Source organism: Tyto alba, unplaced genomic scaffold (genome assembly GCF_018691265.1).
Source record: "Tyto alba isolate M040663 unplaced genomic scaffold, T.alba_DEE_v4.0 Super-Scaffold_33, whole genome shotgun sequence".
In the NCBI taxonomy this organism is placed as follows: domain Eukaryota; kingdom Metazoa; phylum Chordata; class Aves; order Strigiformes; family Tytonidae; genus Tyto; species Tyto alba.
The window spans coordinates 16,573,871-16,591,101 of NW_024881308.1; the positions used below are offsets into that span (position 1 = coordinate 16,573,871).

Below are 17,231 nucleotides of genomic sequence, written 5' to 3' on the forward strand. Positions count from 1 at the left end.
CCTGTGCAGCCAGCCTCGCCGGGAGCCGGGTGGGATGTCCACAGCACCCCAAAACTGGGTGCTGGGGCGGAGGCCATCGCGGGTAACGCTAATGCCGCAAGAAAGTGGCGGCTTTTACCCCAAAACGAAAGCCAGGCGTAGGGATAGAGCAACAAATCCGAATTTGTGCAGCAGTCAAACTGAACGCAGCCGTGCGCCTGCACTATGTGTTTGTTGCACCTCGTGCAGCACCCAGCGGGGTTTGACCCCAATAAAACCAGCCCCCCTGCCCACTTCTGCAACCCTGAAAACTGATTTGTAGCGAACCCACTGTTTTCTCTCGGCCCGGCTGCCCGCCCGCCCTCACGTTGCTCCAAATGAAAATGTTTCTCTTGGTGGCTTTGTGCTGGGTTTTTTTTGGAGGGACTGGCCAACTCGGTTAAATCCCGTGGCCTCTGTGGAGGGGAAAGATCATCTCGTGGGCTTGGAGGCCGGCAAGGGCAGTGCTCGCACAGCCGTACCCTCACCTCTGCGCAGGCTGCGCCGATGCTATAGGTACTATAGGAGCAGCCTTGTAGCCTCCTGCTTCTCAATACCTGGGTGCTGCTGTGCGAGCAAGCGCTGCTCAGGTCTTAGGGGGAGATGGAGACGTGGTTCACTGGTGAGGTGCGGCTGGAGATCTCCTCAGAAGCCGATTTGCAAACAGTTTTGTGGCTCTAAGTGCTCATTTTATCACGCTGTCCCTGTAACGTTAACAATAACAGAGCTGTCTGGAGGATGTTTGTGCATGCATGTATACGTATGTGTTGGTAAAGGATATTTATTTTCCTTGCTGACCTCTCCTCTTCCTTAAATGGCTTAAAACTGCCTTTAATTCTACAGTTACCTAAAATCCCCGGGAAGCAGGCACAGGGTGTGAGGTGGGCGATGGTGTCCCCGTGGGACCAGGGTTTTTCCCCGTGGGTTACGTTGTGCTCCGGGTACAGAGCCTGGAGCAGCCAGGCCTGTACTGCAACCGTGAGAGCATGATGACACACAGCTCCTTGTGCCTTTAGTTGACTAGATTTTGGGTTTTTTTCCCAGGTTTCTTCTTGCATGTGAAATACCAGCTGTACAGGGGTGGGCACCGAAGTCAGGTTTAAGTGCTGTCCTAAATCTATTGGTGATTTATTAGAAATACACACTTGGAAATTGTTTTCAGATGTCACTTTGTTTCTGCAGGCTTGAAGTGCTTTTTTTCATTTGATTTTTTTTTTTTTTTAGTGTGTGTGTCTGACTTTGGAGGAGGGGAGAGTTCCTGCTGTGGAGGAGACAGTGCTGTGCTCCGCCAGCAGTGTGAGATCCTCCTGAGATAGTTTGAAATGCATTTGGAAACACACCTTCAAACTGAGTGTCTTCCTGGAGTTTTTGGCGAATGCCAGGACTATTTTTTTTTTTTTTTTTTTTTTGTGTTTCCCATCTGCTCCCACACTCTGCCTCTCGCCACCCGTGCCCATCACCCTCACCCAGCCTGCAGCGCGTGTGCTGGGTTACAAGCCTCCCCTCGTCCCTCCCTTTGGAATGGAGCGTCTTGGGGATTTGCTAACCCTCTTCTGAGGAGCCCAGATTCTCCACGACGGATTTTTAGCAGGGAGACCTTTTCACCCAGGGCTTTCCCCTCGTTTCTCCGCAGGCAGCTGGTGACCGAGGGCTCTCGCTGCCCATCATCGCTCCCGCCTCGCGATGGCGACTCCGGACGTCAGCGTTCACATGGAGGAGGTGGTGGTGGTGACGACGCCTGACGGCGTGGTGGATGGAGCCGGCGTGGAGGAGGTGAAGACGGTGCTGGTCACCACCAACCTGTCCCAGCACGGGTAAGAGACCAGGTCGGCATACGCCGAGGTGATGTACTGGAAAACCTCCCAGCTGTGGTCGTAGTCAGCAGAGCTGGGTTGTTTTAATCATCTAAATCCTGCTCCCGCATCACTTTTCACAGCAGGGACCTCAGCGACGTCCGGGCAATCTCCGGTTCCTCGTTAGGTCCTCACTGACACCCCTGGGACTGTACCCAGGGCTCTGGGCTCTGCAGCTCTGAGCTTGCAGAGCAGGCGCCACTCTTTTTCTGTTAAAGCTGAGTTACCACTGGTGGTTTTTAAGCTGGGGTTACCCAGAATAAAAAGCAGTGCAACAATTTGTTTTGCATGTTTTGGAGAAAACAAGGTAAAACCAAAACAAAACAAAATATCTTTTCTGAGTGGATGTGGATATTGGAATGGACACAAATCCAGTTGGAACAGGACATTAAATCCGTGTTTTTCTGCTATTTATTTTGTGATTGCTTCACTAAGCTGCGTACCTCTGAGATGAGTGTCTGTCCGCAGTGTGGTGCAGCAGGGCTCCCCTTCCCAAGAGTTGTTTGGGGCCGTGTTTTTCGGCAGAGCTCTGCAGGAACCGCCGCTGCCGGCAACAGGAGCGAGAGAGCTGGCCTTGAAACTGCACGGCGTTGAATGATGTGTTGGATGGGGTGGTACTCCTCAAAAAAAAAAAAAAAAAGAAAAGAGTGAACAGCTCTGATTTTTAAAGTGCTGCTGCTTTGCCCAATTTCTGCATTTCTTGTTGGCATTTCAGATCTGCCATTTGTTCACGTCTGGTCTGTTCAGCTGCGGGTCGGTCAAGTCTTTGCTTCCATGGCCAAAGTGCCTGGCTGGTACCTTCAGTGTCGACGTAGTAATGGGCTCGTTGCTTTATTTCTCCACAGTCTTTCCCAGGACGGTGCTCAGAGACCTCTTAGTGCTTTGCTCTTTCGGTGGGCAGAAAATCCAAGTTCATGCCCGGAGCTGGATCTGGGCAGGTTTGTCTGATCCAGGAGTCCCTGCGCTTGGAATCAATGGGTGGGGAGCGGCTGTTTATCGCTCTCCACACAACACATTTGTCTCCTTTCCTCAAATACATCCCGCTGTTTCTGTGTCAGGGGACAGCTCTTACATTACAGCGCAGGTGTTAGTGTCCTCGTTCTGCTGTAACTGGTATAAAACCAGGGGGGAAGAGGGACCCCATGTCCTGTTCTCCTCTCCCCACGAGCGCCCTGCTCCTCCACATCCCAGGTCCCCAAGTGCATCCAAGAGCCTTTTCCATTCTCAAAAGAGCGAGTGATGGTGGGGAAGAAAGGCTCCACTCCTCTTCCTTTCTGGCCCCTGGTGACTTCCTTAGCTCCCTCGGTGGAGGGGCAGCCAGATGTGAAACTTGGGATGTGTTTTTTCTTGGATGCAGAACAGTTTCTGGTTTTAATGTGGCTCTGAGCCTTTGCAGACCCACGTGCAGCAGCGCAGCGTTGTCCGGAAACATAGATCATGGCAGAGGCTGGCTCAGTCAGTTTGGTTTCCTTTCACTCTTATTTCCACTACTATTTTTCTTTGGAAACCTTTTGTCATCCTCTCAGTGTCTCCTGGATGATCAGGAGCAGGTCAGCTCTACACAGCAGAGAGGATGATTTTTTCTTAGTTGCAGCTACAAGCAGAGCATATCTCAGCAGCCACGTAGAGATTCCCTGAGGGTTTTCCGTGCAGCGCTCTGGCGAGGGGCCGGTGGGCAGGCTCCTCGCTCCCCAGTGCTCCAGGCTGGCAGCAGATCCAACGGGAAGGATGTGGACCTCGGGCTCGTGGAGCAAAACCACCCAACTCCCGCTGTGGCAGCTGCTGGGACAGCCCTCGCCGAGCGGGGCCGTGGGGCTGGTGGCAGCACGAGCCACCCGTGGTCTCTCCGTAGCCTTGGACAGTTGCCTCTGCCGAGCTCTGCTCCTCCCGGGGAGATGCCGTAGTGGCGCTGGCTCCCTCTCCCTCTGTTTTCCCTTTGCAGCCCCAGCTGGCGTAAGGAAAGGGGCTGCCGGCACGGGCTGGGATTCCTCGGTCACCGCTCGCGCGGGAAGCGGGCTTCCAGCTTGTCTTATGTGGCACTTAGCAACCCCCAAGCTGAGTTTGGATTCTGCCTCTTTCTAGTGCTCCTTTGGGTATGGTTTTCAAAAAAATATATCTATGCAACCAGTGGTGAAGAGCTTAATTAGCTCATGTGTTTTTAAGATTGGAAAAGGCAGAGGGAAATGGGAAGATCATAATAATCAGCAAGAAGCTTTCCTTTCATCTGCGATTGCAAGGGATCTCTACTCGATGCTCTGGAGAGGTGTCTGAATTTCTGATCAGCATCCCCAGCACAGGTTTCTGGTGGAGATTTTTTTCTCTCTCGAGTTTCCAGGTGAGGCAGGAGCGGAGCAGAAAGGAGACACGAGCCTGCTGCTTTGTCAGCACACACTTTTTTCTCTTCCTCCCATCTGGTTTATGGATCCTCCCGGGGAGGAAGATGAGAGCCATCCTCCCGCAGCTTTGTCATGGCAACTGGTGAAGGCAGGACCGGCTTGGTGGGGTGCACTACTGGGGCTTTGAGTTTTCTCCTGCTCCTGCCTCTGCCTCAGTCTGCTCCTCTGGAATGGGATGGGGGAAGCAGTGTGGAGAAACTCAACCTTTTTTTGTGGTTTTTCTCTTCCCGCCCAGTCACATCTCCATGGCAGGCACAGACTTTAGTTGCTTGAATTTTTCATACAAGCTGTTGAAGTTGGTTTGTTTTTCTCTGGAGGAGGGGGTTTAAGCTGTGGGCTGGGTTCTTTCTCCCAATCCAATCGTGCCTTTCGGTCATTTTTTTTTTTTGGAGCAGTGCGAATGCGATGAGAGTCTTGGGGGAAGCTCTGTTTCAGGTGCTGACTTTCTGCTGGGGTGTTTCTTCTAGATAAGTCGGTGGAGGGTGTTGATCTGGTGGCAGGCGGAGGCAGATCAGAGTCAGGGCTGTGGAGTGCTGGGCCTCACGCGTCGGAGGTGGCTGCTGCCTCTCGCAGCCCCGGCGCCCTGCTGGGGTGGTGTTGCTGGCTTTTCTCCAAATGCATCTGGAGAAATGCAAGAGAGCAGCAAACTGATGGAAGAAAAACCAGATTACAATTTTTTTCTCGTGTCAAACCGCCAGGTCTGTAACCTTCCCCTGTGTGCAAATGCATTAACTCCAAGTCTGCCTTTTCGAGTCCTTTTGCGTTACCCACCACCTTTTTCCCTCCCAGGGGTCTGGGACATCCCGGCGGTGCCTTTCTGCCCCAGCTGGGGCTGCCCCCAGCTCTTGCTTCTCTGAAGCAGCATCTCCCGCGTTACTCACCCGGCGAGGCTGAGCTGCTGCCCACGCCGGTTCCCTTATCTCCGTGCTGCTCCCCGCCAGGTACCGGCCCTGCAGCTGGCAAGGGGAAGGGATGCTTTGAAGCTGCAATTCCACCCCGGAGCTGTGTGTGAGGAGGCCAGGATGGAAAAACCAGTTGCTCTTGAATTTGCTTGTCCCTGTGGCCCTGCAGGTGGGAAGTGTAGGGTTGCCAGTGAGTCTCTAGGACCATTCTTTTAATTCACCTGTGGTGCCAAACTGGGGTAGATTTCAGGTTTATTTTCTCCTTACAGTCTTCCTTGGGAAGTTTATATATATAAAACTATATATTTAGTTTATATGCTGAAGTATGTGAAAAGTTAACAGGTTTTCCCTGCCAGCCCTTGCAGGACAAGCTTGCTGCAGTAATTGTAATCTTTAATAACAAAACCAAAGGCACATCTTAAAAGCCATTAGGAGTGGTCCATGCTGAGAGCTGGCCGTGATGCGCGGCGCGGATCCGTAAGGGTACCAGCGTGGGCGTTCTCCTTCCCACGGGACCCTCCCAGCCGAGGGGATGAGGAATGTGTCCCAGACCTCAAAGCCTTTCCCATCTGAGAGTGCACCGAAGCTCGTTAGAGGAGCCTGGGGCTCTGTGCACTGTAGTGAGAGCCAGAACAGGCCAGCAGTGAGGGTGCAGGTGCTGTGCAGGACCAGCTGTGTGTCTGCATCAGCACAGCACCCCGAGAAACCGGAGGTCTCCGGGGTGGGGAGGTTCAAAGTGGTTGGATAGCCAGCTCTTAGTTAATACCGTGGGTATACTGAGTTGTAAGAGGCTCTGAGATTGGATCCCAAGGGTCTGTAGCTCACGTTACGTTATCTCTGCTCATGGCTCTTTTGTTAGGGTTTGTCAGACTCCTTTTTAGTGTGTGAGCAGCTCCTGGGAGCATCCCGCGTGCTGGGGAGGGGTTCAGCCAGTCCATCACCCAGGCAGCAGCTGCATGTTTCGCACATGTTTTTCCTGGGGAAATCTTTGCAGGCCAAGCTGCCAGAGGCTGGCAGCGACTTCTGAGCGAGGGGCCGTGCTGACAGCATCCCTCCACGCCACCTCCCCAGCACGGGCTGCGCCGGAGGCAGCTCCATGGGGCTTGGGATTAAAAGGGACACGAGGCAGAGCCCTGCCTGCCTGCTGCGGGGCTCGTCGTCTCCGTACAGAAGAATGGAGCTGAGCCTCTGGAAACCGGAGCCGCCTTCTAGCTCTTGTGGGAAAATGTAGTCGGAGTGACTTAGGAATGTCTTCATGGAGCATCGGGTGTGGGGGTGGCACATCCATGTGGCTTAACTTTGCCTCTCCGACTCTCTTACCAGCGGTGACATAAACGAAGACACGCTGGAGACCGAAAATGCGGCTGCTGCGGCTGCTGCTGCCTTCACAGCCTCCACACATCTGAAGGAAGCAGTCCTAGGTAGGTTCAGCCCGTGCCGTAGCCCCTCGGTTGAGCCGTGCCAGTTCCACCACCCCGGTGTGGCACAACCCTGTGCTGGTGCTGGCCGAGAGGGTCCGGCCACTGCTGTGCAGAGCTACTGGGGGGTACAGGGGAGACGCTCTCCCGGGCGGGTAGCGGGGGGGGATGCTCTCCTGGGGGTACTGGGGATGCTCTCCCCAGCATCCAGGGGAGCCCAGCTTGCTGCTGGGGCTGGGTGCCGGGGAGCTGGCAGCTGCTGGTGGGCTGCTGCTGCCCTCTCCTGGTGCAGGATGAGACCCTGTGCCTGGCCATCGCTGGCTCCTCGCGGCGGGGACGTCAGTTCTGCAGCAAACTCGCTGGCTTTGGTTACAAGTAAAAGTGAATTTAGTGAGCGGACTGTGACCAGCTGGGCTGGAGGTGACTTAAAATCAGTTTTTCTCTAAAACCAAGGGTGACTTTACAATTACCCAAACAACACAATTCCTTTCATTTTTACAAGAACTTAATTTTTTCAGCCCTGGCCAATGACTTCTCAGATTTCACGCACTCAGCTGCCGCCAGATCATTGTAAATCTGCCTGTGCTGTTTTGCCTTAAGGTATTTGGGTGGTTGGATGCTGTAGTAGCAAAGCTCAAGTGAGTGGCGGCCCCAAACCCCAACTCAACCCACCATGCATCACCTATAATTTTTTTAATCCTGAGCTCCAGAACTGCTTTATCACTGTATGTGTGCCTCGGAGGGGTGAAGCGGGGGCTGTGACTCATGTTTCTTTTTGATCCGTCCCTTCCTCTGTTCCCTGTGAGAAGTGAAGATGGCTGAAGATGAGGACAGCTTGGAGGCAGAGATTGTCTACCCCATCACCTGCGGGGACAGCAAAGCCAACCTCATCTGGAGAAAGTTTGTGTGCCCCGGGATCAACGTGAAGTGTGTGCAGGTGAGAATGGAGGGCCCCAGTGCTGGACTCGTGCCTTCCCGTGCCCGCGTCGCAGGCTCACCTGGTTTGCCCTGGTTTTGATGAGCTTTGGTGAGCCGCTTCACATCAGAACCACATCGTGGTGGGAAAGGAGGAAATTTCGCTGGTGCTGTGGTACCTGATATTTGTCTTCTCAGCCAAGTGGAGCGGTCCTGGCTGGAGAGAAGCTGCCTCAATTTAACGGCGTTATTGGAGAGTTTGAGAAATTTGGGCACTTCCAGTGTCAGCTCAGTTTGGAAGTTGAGAATTTGTTGACTAGTTTATTGGTAGGGGACCTACTGAAGAGCTGCTACTGTGTCCTGAATAACTCACAGTTAAAATTTGCATGAATTCAGGAACATACTGTGAGTGATGCTGTCATAAGCTGTCGCTGGCATTTTTACACGGACTAAGTACCCTGCTGAGGAGTGTCTCCTCTGGGCTCTGTTGCATGAGGGCTTTCCAAGGGATGGTTCTTGCCCTTTGTAGGAGAGATGGTCTTTGCCATCCCCGAGGCAGAGGACTACTGCAGATAATGCTGCTGCTGCTGCCTAAAATCAGTCTTCTCTTTGCACCAAAGCCCACGTTCTCGTTCAGAGAAGCAGCTTCTCATGCAGTAGTGGTGAGCGAGCTCTATGTTGGGCAACATGGGCGCTGAAAAGAGAAGGCCTGGACTTGGGAAATCCTTCCTGGGACGGGCTGTAAAGCAGCTCTGTAGAGGACTGCCTGATTCCACAGGTTGCTTTTAGGTCAGCCCAGGGGTTCGGGCACAGCTGGGTGTGTAGGGCAATAAAAGAAGGGGGAAGAGCTGGCTGCTGATCTGGTGAATGCCAACTCCCCACGGCTGGCTCTCGGTAGGCGTGGGTGCGTGCCACGGGGGAGGCCAGAGGTTTCACTGATAGTGATGGGCTCGGGAGCGGGAGGACAAAGACCGAATGGGCTTCTCCTTCCCTCGCTTGCACGGGGCATAGCATGGCCCTGAGCCCAGATATCACCGGTGGCACTGCCTCTCCTGAGCTAGTGGGAGCATGAGCAGCTCACTGCTGTTAATACTTCGCATAAGCAAGGTTTTGGGTTTGGTTTTTTTTTCCCCCCTGGCCGTCCTGCCTGGGCTGGGCATTTAGCAAACTCCTCAGTGCTGCACAAAGCCCCAAACCCTTGGCTTTGAGCAGCTGTTAACTAACCGTCCATGAAAGCAGTATTTGGCTTTAATTTTTTGAACTCGGCCAGTGTTCTCTAAGGTGGGGAAGTGTGTGTGAGCCATCTGTTTCGGTGGTGTTATTTAATCAGCACGTTGAGGCTGCGAGGAAGCTGCACTCCACTGCTGGGCAGCGGGAAATGCCATCCAGGCAGCCTGACTCCGCTGCTGAATCATGCTCACAGGGCACGCTTGTGTTATTTTTATGGCTTGTCACACTGATGTTGCACCTCTGCCTTTCGCAGTTTGATGATCACTTAATTAGTCCCAAGGAGTTTGTCCACTTGGCGGGCAAGTCGACCCTGAAGGATTGGAAGCGGGCGATCCGGATGAACGGGATCATGCTCCGGTTAGTCTCTCCGTTTGTATCCACAGAGCAACAGCAGAGACTTCTTCTTCCTGGGGGATAATGGTGGGGTGGAACGGGGCCTTTGGCACGGTTGTTTCGCTGCTGAGAGAGCAAATGCACCACTGAACGTGGCCCCAGGTGGGATTTGCCCAATGGCTTTGCTTTATCCTTGTGCCTAGGGAATAATTTGAGGCAAGAAATGTTTCCTCGGTCTTTTTAGGACTTGAACGACACCGAGTTCCCAGCTGGCATAAGGTCATTGAGAATTTTAGTGGCCAGTGGTGGTTGAGCCACGCTGTCTACGGGTTCTCAGTGGGACATGGAAGTCAGTCTGGTCATCAGCTGATGCTCCCATTGCAGCATGTCTGCTTTACATCACTTTTTCTTTTCCTTTTTTTGTCAAGGACTTATTTAAGGCTTATTTATGCAAGCATTTCTCTTCTCTAGTCTTAACTAGAGTAATTTAATCCTTCTATGGTTTTCTTGAACACCGGCCCGAGACTGATTTAATTAAAGTCTGTCTCTGCTTGTAGGCAGGATAAAAAAGCATCACCCCTTTCCCTAAGAATTGTCAGTGCTTTTGTACTCTTTTCACAGGGTGACGTTGCCTTTGCTTCTATTCTTCTGCTTCAATGCAGGCGTCTCCCGTATTCCTTCTAAGCAGCTTTTGCTCCACATAGATTTTGCATAATAAGCTTATACTTTGGCAAGGCAGGTCTTTCAAGGGGAAGAAAACTTCACGAGAAATGTGTGAAGGCAAGTCCGGCAGCCCATGAGAGCAAATCTTGGGAAGCTCAGGGGGCTGTTGGCCAGCAAGGCCTGGGGATACTTTGGAGAGAACGTGCTTACACTGGGAGGGTCACATAGTCCAGTGTTGCAACCTCCTTTGCTTAAGCTGAGCAATCTTGTTTTAGTTTATAAATAGAATTATGCCCCATCTCTCTTTGAGATGTAAAAGCAAAAAGGGAAGGAAGAGGCTTCCTGCTGTCTTGCCCTGAACTGAGACTTCAGCTGACCCTTCTGCTGGAAGCTGCAGGCAGGCACAGGGGGAGGTGCTGGTGGGACCAGAGTGGGACCTTCTCCTTCCTCCCTCAAGGAACCAGGCGTTCGTCAGGCCCAGCAAGGGTTCCTAGCTAAAATTACAGGCCCCCCGTGCAGAAGAGCCTGCTCAGAGAGGTGGGAGCAGGTCTGAAACCAGCTTGTTCGGAGGCCAGGCATTGCCCTGCTGTTAGGAAGTGGGAGAGCAGCAGGACAGGGCAGCCCTGCCTCTGCCGTGGGGAGCCCCACGGACACGTGGGCACGCTGGGGGTGGGTGTGTGCTGCTTGTATAAAGGCAGGGGATGTCCTCAGAGCAGGTCGGGAGATCCCAGGGAGGAGGACCCTGACCAGCATCTCAGGGAAGGGATAAAACTGCTGCACGGGAGCGTGGCCCAGGGTGACGGGGAAGAGCCCTTCCCACTTTGCTGCTGCTACAGGCACGGCAGTGTTTGGGCTCTGAAGGGTATGCTTTCCCTGAAGGCTTCTCGCCAGCAGGAAATCTGCTGAGAGCAGTGTGGTCTGTCCTGAACTTCTCAAGGCATGTTTAGTTTTACAGGGATATATCCTTAGGAAAAGCTCACGTGTCTCTCGAGGTTCTCAGTCCAAGTTGAATGCTCCAGTGGTGAAGGAAAAGACTTTCTTGGACTAAGGAAATTCATCCTCTCTGAGTTGGACTTGGAGAGGAACCTTTTCAGAGGGCTGAAGTCCTGCTCCCCTGCCTCTGTCCCGCAGGAGGATGCAGGATGTGGCAGGGAAGTGGTCAGAAACCAAATCTGTTCCAGCCCTTTGCCGCAGCTACAGCACAGTGAGCTTTTTTCTCCCCATCCCAGCCTCCTGAAAGGCTTTAGCACCACTGGAGTATTGCATGCTTGGTGGATTTGTGCGTATGGCCAGTACAGAGCAGGCTCTGGATGCTATTTTAATTAACCCAATTAATGCTGTCTTCAAGGTCAGAACACAGGGACTTGTCAAGGGAGATTCAAACTGTTGCCTCTGCCTGCTCTCCCGGCTTTTGCTTTTCAGCTGGGACTTTGAGAAGTTTGGGGGCGAAGGCCCCCAGGACCTGTGTCTGGGAGCTCTCCGCTCCCGCTGACCTGCCTGTCCCTGTGCTTGCTCCCATCTTTCAGGAAGATCATGGACTCGGGAGAGCTGGATTTCTACCAGCACACCAAGGTCTGTTCCAACACCTGCCGGAGCACCAAAATCGACCTCACAGGAGCCAGGGTGTCCTTGACCAGCCAGACATCGACGGAGTACATCCCTCTCACTCCTGCTTCCACAGATGGTACGTCCAGCCATTCCTCGTGCCCTGAGCGGGGGCTGTGAAGCATGAAAGCCCAAGGAGTGCCGCCTAACCCAACGCCCCTCACGGCCACCTCTCTTTTTGCCTTTGCGGGTTGTTTTATCCTCTGCTTTCTCTGCCTGCCCTGTTGCAGGATTCCCTGTAGCAGAGCTAGGCAGAGTCGTTGAAGCGTCTCGGCAGAGATGCACTAACTCGCCCGGTTGCTCTGCAACACTGCATGGCCCAAAGAACCGCCCTTCTGCCCTCCTGCCTTGCCCCGCAGTGCGCAGCTGAAGCAGAAGTCTGCAGTTCATCTGTAAAACAGCCGTGGTTGCTCAGTGAAGTCCCTTCCCGTCCGCGCTGCCGGGCGGGCGCCGTGTCCGGAGTGCTCGTCCCGGGAGGCATCAGCTCGGTTTCTGCTGTGCAGGGTGCCAGGGCAGGAGTCCCTCCTCCTCCCAGCTCTAACCTGACTCCTTCTGGAGTAATTTAGTTTCCATTTACGGCCCCCTGGCTGAATTATTATTGGCTTTGTCTGATGAAAAGTTAGGAGATACAACAGATTATTTTTTTTATATCTGCACTTGTGGATGCAGTTCATAAAACTAGATTTAAATGATGTTGTGGCTACAAAGCTGTAACCCTAAACTTAATTTGACCTATAATTACAGGCAACTGTTTTATTGGGAAGCTTCCTAATTTCTAAGTACTTCTGTATTTCTGAACACCTTTTGCTTTTGAGAGTTAAGAACAGTCCCCAAAGGGCCCCATGCCCCCAGCTCCCGATGGTGTCTGTGGGAGCAGAGCAAGGCCAAAGCTGAGCCCCTCGGCTGGCTCTGCCGAGTGTCTTCGGCCCCACAGCCCGGTGGTGTGGCCACCGTTAAACGTGGGCATCGCTCGCTAACGGGGAGATGCTTCCCGTGCTGTCTGGCTGCGCTGGAACTGGCAGGGCCCTGAAAGCTGCAGAGTAAAGGGGCAGAGGAATTTGATTTAAGGGCAGCAGCTGAGCATTACAAACACTCGGCGCAGCACCGCGGGTCTCTGGCCAGGTTCCCATTCGTCCTGCTCCTGTGCGCGGCTCGAATGACGCCGGTTCCCCCGGCTCTATGGCAACAAAACCGCTGAGATTTGGCAGAGCTAGAGGGAGGGAGGGAGCGAGCCCCCTGCATCCCTGCACAGCAGGGCGATGCTCTCCCCTTCGAGGCTTTAGAAACCCTCCAGACATCCCAGACCTGCAAACTATAAGCTGGGCAAAAAAAGATTGCCCCCCCCAAAAAAAAAAAAAAATTCAGACCCTAAATCTATTTGACTTCTGCCTTAAGCAGTGCTAATGTGTATGCAGCAGGGAACAGGAGGGAAATGCTGCTCTTGGGTGTGTGTTCTTGTGCAAAGGTTGCAGGAATAATCCCTGGGGTATTGCACTCCAGTGTGGAAAAATCAGTACTGCTGGCACAGCAACCGCGTGCGGCTTCACCATCCGCTTGGGCGTCTCTCTCCATTCAGCTTTGAGAGCTGCGTTAAAATAAAAGTGGTCCTATGCGATAAAAAGGAAAAGTTGCAGAAATGCAGCAAGGGAGTGCTTTCCCGCAGAGGCAGCCCATGAAAAATACAGAGAAAAATCAGGACTTGGGGTTTTGTGGTTTGGTTTGGTTTGGTTTTTTTTTGGTTGTTTTTTTTTTTTTTTTTTTTTGTTGTTTTGTGGTTTTTTGGGTTTTGTTTTTGTTTTGTTTGTTTGTTTTTTGTTTTTTTTCTTTTCCTTTTTGCTATTGGTTGCAGTGAACGGATCTCCAGCTACGATTACCATAGAAACATGCGAGGATGCCAGCGATTGGAGCACCAGCATCGGAGGTACGGCTTGGGATCCCACGGGGCAGGGGATGGAGGAGGTGGAGGGGAAGAGGGAAACAGCAAGGATGAGGAGCAGGACGCTTCTTGCAGAGGCAGCCCTGCTTGAGCCTCCGCTGGGATTATTATTTGGTGCTTACTGGCGCGTCGTGCTGCGTTAGATCCTGCGTCGACTCGGGAGGAAATTGTTTCCAAGCACTAAGGTGTCAAAGCGTAGGCCCCAAACGCTCGGTGTGGCTCGGGGGGTGGGGGGGGGAAACCAACCTAAAAATCCGAGGGGTCATAAAATCGTTCTTGCTTCTCTGGTGTGCTCCGGGCTTTTCTGTAGCATCGGTCCCTGTTTGTGTGGGACGGCGGATGGGGGGAGCGTGTCCTTTTCCAGCTGCCCTCCTCCGGGCACGCGCGCCGGCTGGGCTTTGCCCCTGCCACCTAGCAGGACGTCACCCTGGTAGGGGCCAGAAGGGGAACCCACAGCAGGTTTTGAGGTTCTCCCTTGCTTTCTCTTTTCTCCAGATGACGTCTTTGCTTTCTGGCGAGGCCTGAAGGACACGGGTCTCCTGGAAGAAGTAATCCACGAGTTCCACCAGGAGCTGGTGGAGACCATGAAGGGCTTGCAGCAGCGAGCGCAGGACCCCCCGCTGCAGCTCGGTGGTGAGGACGTGGGCACGGGGGCTCGGAGGCATCTCAGGAGAGGGGCTGGTGGATTATTTCCTCCTTAGGGATATCTGGATGGCACTGTAGGGACATAGCTCATCATAACTCGATCCCATTTCTGGCTGCTGCCTGGGCAGACGCTTCAGGTGGCCTCAGTTCTCCGGTTCCCTGTGCCTGGCAGATCCTGGACAAACGCTTGGCTCGGGAACAGAGCTGGAATTTAGGCCGTCGGAATAACGATGCAGCAACCAGCTATTGTGCCAGCAGATTTCTTATCACCCCTGCTAAGCAGGAGAGGACTGTTTATACACTAGTGACCTCTTGCACTTTCTCATGACTTCTCCTGTCTTCTCCTCTTCCCCAGCCTCTTGTGTTACCCTCCTGCAGATTTTGGCCGCCACGTGTTCGCTGTCGTGTGGCTTTTTACCGAGTTTGCATGGGGAATTTCGCTTTCCTCAAAGATCTGTGTCTTCTTTTTAAGATGCTGTTTTACTCAACAACGTAGTCCAGAACTTCGGTATGCTGGATCTGGTCAAGAAGGTCCTGGCCAGCCACAAGTGTCAGATGGATCGCTCGAGGGAGCAGTACGCGCGGGATTTAGCAGGTGTGTCCCCGGGACGTGCCGGTGCTCTGGCGCTAGCCGTCGTGTTTCCTTTCTGTGTAAGAAAGGGGGGGTTTGTGCTAAAGCTGGCGCACGTAAACCGGCCGTGGTGGGACTGGCTGCTGCTGCTCCTGGCATTGCCACGCTCCCCGGGAAGCCTGTCCCGTGTCCGGGCTGAGCCGGGCTCTTCTCTCTCCAGCTCTGGAGCAGCAGTGTGACGAGCACCGCAAGCGAGCAAAGGAGCTGAAGCACAAATCTCAGCATCTCAACAACGTCCTGATGACCCTCACGCCCGTCTCCGTCCCCGCGCCTTTAAAACGTCCCAGGCTGACCAGGGCCACCTCCGGACCAGCTGCCATCACCTCCCAAGTGCTGGCGCAGCCGGCGCAGCTCGCCGTCGCCCCCGGCGTGCCCGTCTCCCAGCTTGCCAACCTCCCTCTGGGCAAAGTGGTCTCAGCCCTCCCGCCCTCGGTGCTGGGCAAGAGCCCGTCCCAGCCTCCCGCCGCCAGCTCCCCGGCCTCCCCGCTGCTGGGAGGGTACACGGTACTGGCCTCCGCCGGCTCCACCTTCCCCGGTACGGTGGAAATCCACCCGGACGCTTCCAACCTGACGGTGCTGAGCACAGCGGCGGTCCAGGACGGCAGCACGGTCGTGAAGGTGGTGAGCCCCTTCCAGCTGCTGACGCTGCCGGGACTCGGCACGACCATCCAGAACGTGACACAAATGGCTCCCGGCGGGAGCACGGTGGTGACCGTCCCGCCCGAGGCCGCCGGGGACGAGCACGCTGCCGCAGCCATCGAGGTGACAGCAGTGGCCGACGAGGCGGAGCAGAAGTGAAAGGGGCAGAGGGCGGGGTGGGGGGGGGACACACTTGCCTGGAGGGACGCTGGCCGTGCCCGCTCTGGGTGGAACTGCCTTTTTTTTTTTTCCTCTGGCTGCGCTGCGGGACGAGGAGCGGTGTAACGAGGGGCGCGGGTTAAGGAGACTCGGAGCAGCTCACCTCGGGGTTACAGAGGAGGTTCAGGTCAGAGGGAAGGCGGGGGAGGAAAGACGCCCGGAAAGACAAAAACGCTCTGCCCTGTTTGAAGGGGAGAAGGGGAAAAAAAAAAAAAAAAAAAAAAAAAATACCAAACCCAAACTTATTTTTCTATAAAGCTTTCCTCCCCCGTTCTCTTGGAATATTTGTTCCATTCTAGCTCATCAGCCCTGCCTCGTCTGCAGGTGTAGCTGGAGCAGCGGGCAGAGCAGGGAGAAAGCGGCCGTAAAAAATGGGTGAAGCACCGAGCAGGCACCCATCCGGCTGCCCAGGGGTCGGGCGGGAGCTGATGGGGGGTGTCAGGGAGGCGGCTGCTCCCTGTGCCCGGGGGCTCCGAGGGGGGGAGAGGGGATGCCGAGAGGGGGTTGTCTGGGGAGGGGGGGGTTGTGGTCATCGAAACCAGCAGGACGCTGTGTACGGCGGCGCGGGGCCCCGGGACGTTGGCTTCTGCGTGCGGTGCTGGCTTCGGGTGGCAGAAACAAGCGGGAGCTCTCGTGAGGGTGGGTTGCCCAGGTCTGCTGGGGGGAAGGAGGGTGGAGAGAAACCCAGAGGGCCAGGAGGAGCTGTAACTTCTGAGGTTTTAGGGTCTCTTTCTTTTTTTCTCCAAAAAAAAAAAAAAAAAAATCCATTCTTGGAGATTTTTTTTTTTTTTTTTTTTTTTTTTTAAGTTAATGGCGATTTTGAAGCAAAGCCCTTTGGTTGTGAAGGTGGTGCCGTGAGGCAGAGCCGGAGTGTTGAATGCGCAGAGGTGAGCCGAGCGGCAGCGCCCCGGGGACCTTGCGCTCACTAACGAGGCGCGACGCAGGATCGGGCCGGTCCCTGGTCCCCCAGCACCTCACCGGGCGCTGCCGTTCCCTCCCCGCCGGGTGTGAGCAGCCTTTCGGTGACCGGGTGGTCAAACCCCCACCCCCATCACACCCCCCCCACACCCCCCCCAAAGTTCTTCAACCGCTCAACTCGCTGCGAATCTCGTCGGGTCCCGTTCCGGGCACACGCGCCGCGCGGCTGCAGCGCCATTCACACTGTCTCCGGCTGGAAGGAGTCGGGTGCTTGAAGTGTTGGGTTTCTATAAACTTGATCTGGCAGCAGCAGCGATGACAGGTCACTTTAATGAGCTAATAAATATTTTTTTGAACAGAGCGCTGCTCGTTCCTTGTGTTTCTGTGTCCGGTTGCAACAGCCGGGGTTGCGCAGGGGGGTTAAGTCGGGACGGGAAAGCACTTTTCGTAAATACAAATGCACGTGGGCACGTCCTCTGTGCTCGCTGCAGTCCGCACCCCTGCAAAGATGCTCCGGATCCCTCACGGGTTGCGGCACTTTGTGATGCTCTGAGTGTGTCCTGGGTGCTTAAGGAGTGTCTGGGCTGGGATGCGCCGCTGCCTTTGCGGGGTTTGTTACCCACGGGGAAGGGGAGGAGGGGGGGGTGTTGTTTGTCTGGATCTGCTGGCTGCGTTTGGGGGCGCTGCTCTGATAAAACACTGGGGGGAGTGAAACTTAGGGGAAAACCCCTCGGGTTTGTTAAAGGAGAAGATCTGTTTTGCGTTAGGAGAGGGCGCTTCTGTTGGAGGGAGGAAAAGAAACTTTTCTGTGCTGGTGTGGACCCTGACGGACACGTGAGTTTAAGCAAATTCGGTGCTGCCTCTGCGAGTGGGGCTAATTTTATCCCAAACATGTTCACGGAATAAAAGG

General features: G+C 54.3%; 1 protein-coding gene across 4 annotated transcripts in view; it reads left to right on the forward strand.

Moving 5' to 3' along the window:
- Positions 1–16,681, forward strand: part of GMEB2 (glucocorticoid modulatory element binding protein 2) — a 17,836-nt gene extending 1,155 nt beyond the window's left edge. The window contains exons 2-10 of one of the 4 annotated variants that reach the window (XM_042801220.1): positions 1,652–1,832; positions 6,493–6,590; positions 7,394–7,524; positions 8,986–9,089; positions 11,255–11,412; positions 13,183–13,254; positions 13,765–13,902; positions 14,387–14,509; positions 14,706–16,681. In XM_042801220.1, coding sequence (XP_042657154.1) covers positions 1,702–1,832; positions 6,493–6,590; positions 7,394–7,524; positions 8,986–9,089; positions 11,255–11,412; positions 13,183–13,254; positions 13,765–13,902; positions 14,387–14,509; positions 14,706–15,343 — 1,593 coding nt within the window. In that variant the 5' untranslated portion in view covers positions 1,652–1,701 and the 3' untranslated portion in view covers positions 15,344–16,681. Of the gene's footprint in view, positions 1–1,651; positions 1,833–6,492; positions 6,591–7,393; positions 7,525–8,985; positions 9,090–11,254; positions 11,413–13,182; positions 13,255–13,764; positions 13,903–14,386; positions 14,510–14,705 lie in introns of those variants that run through there. The other 3 variants (XM_042801222.1, XM_042801221.1, XM_033001196.2) reach the window with 3 other exon arrangements.
- Positions 16,682–17,231: the final 550 nt, after the last annotated feature.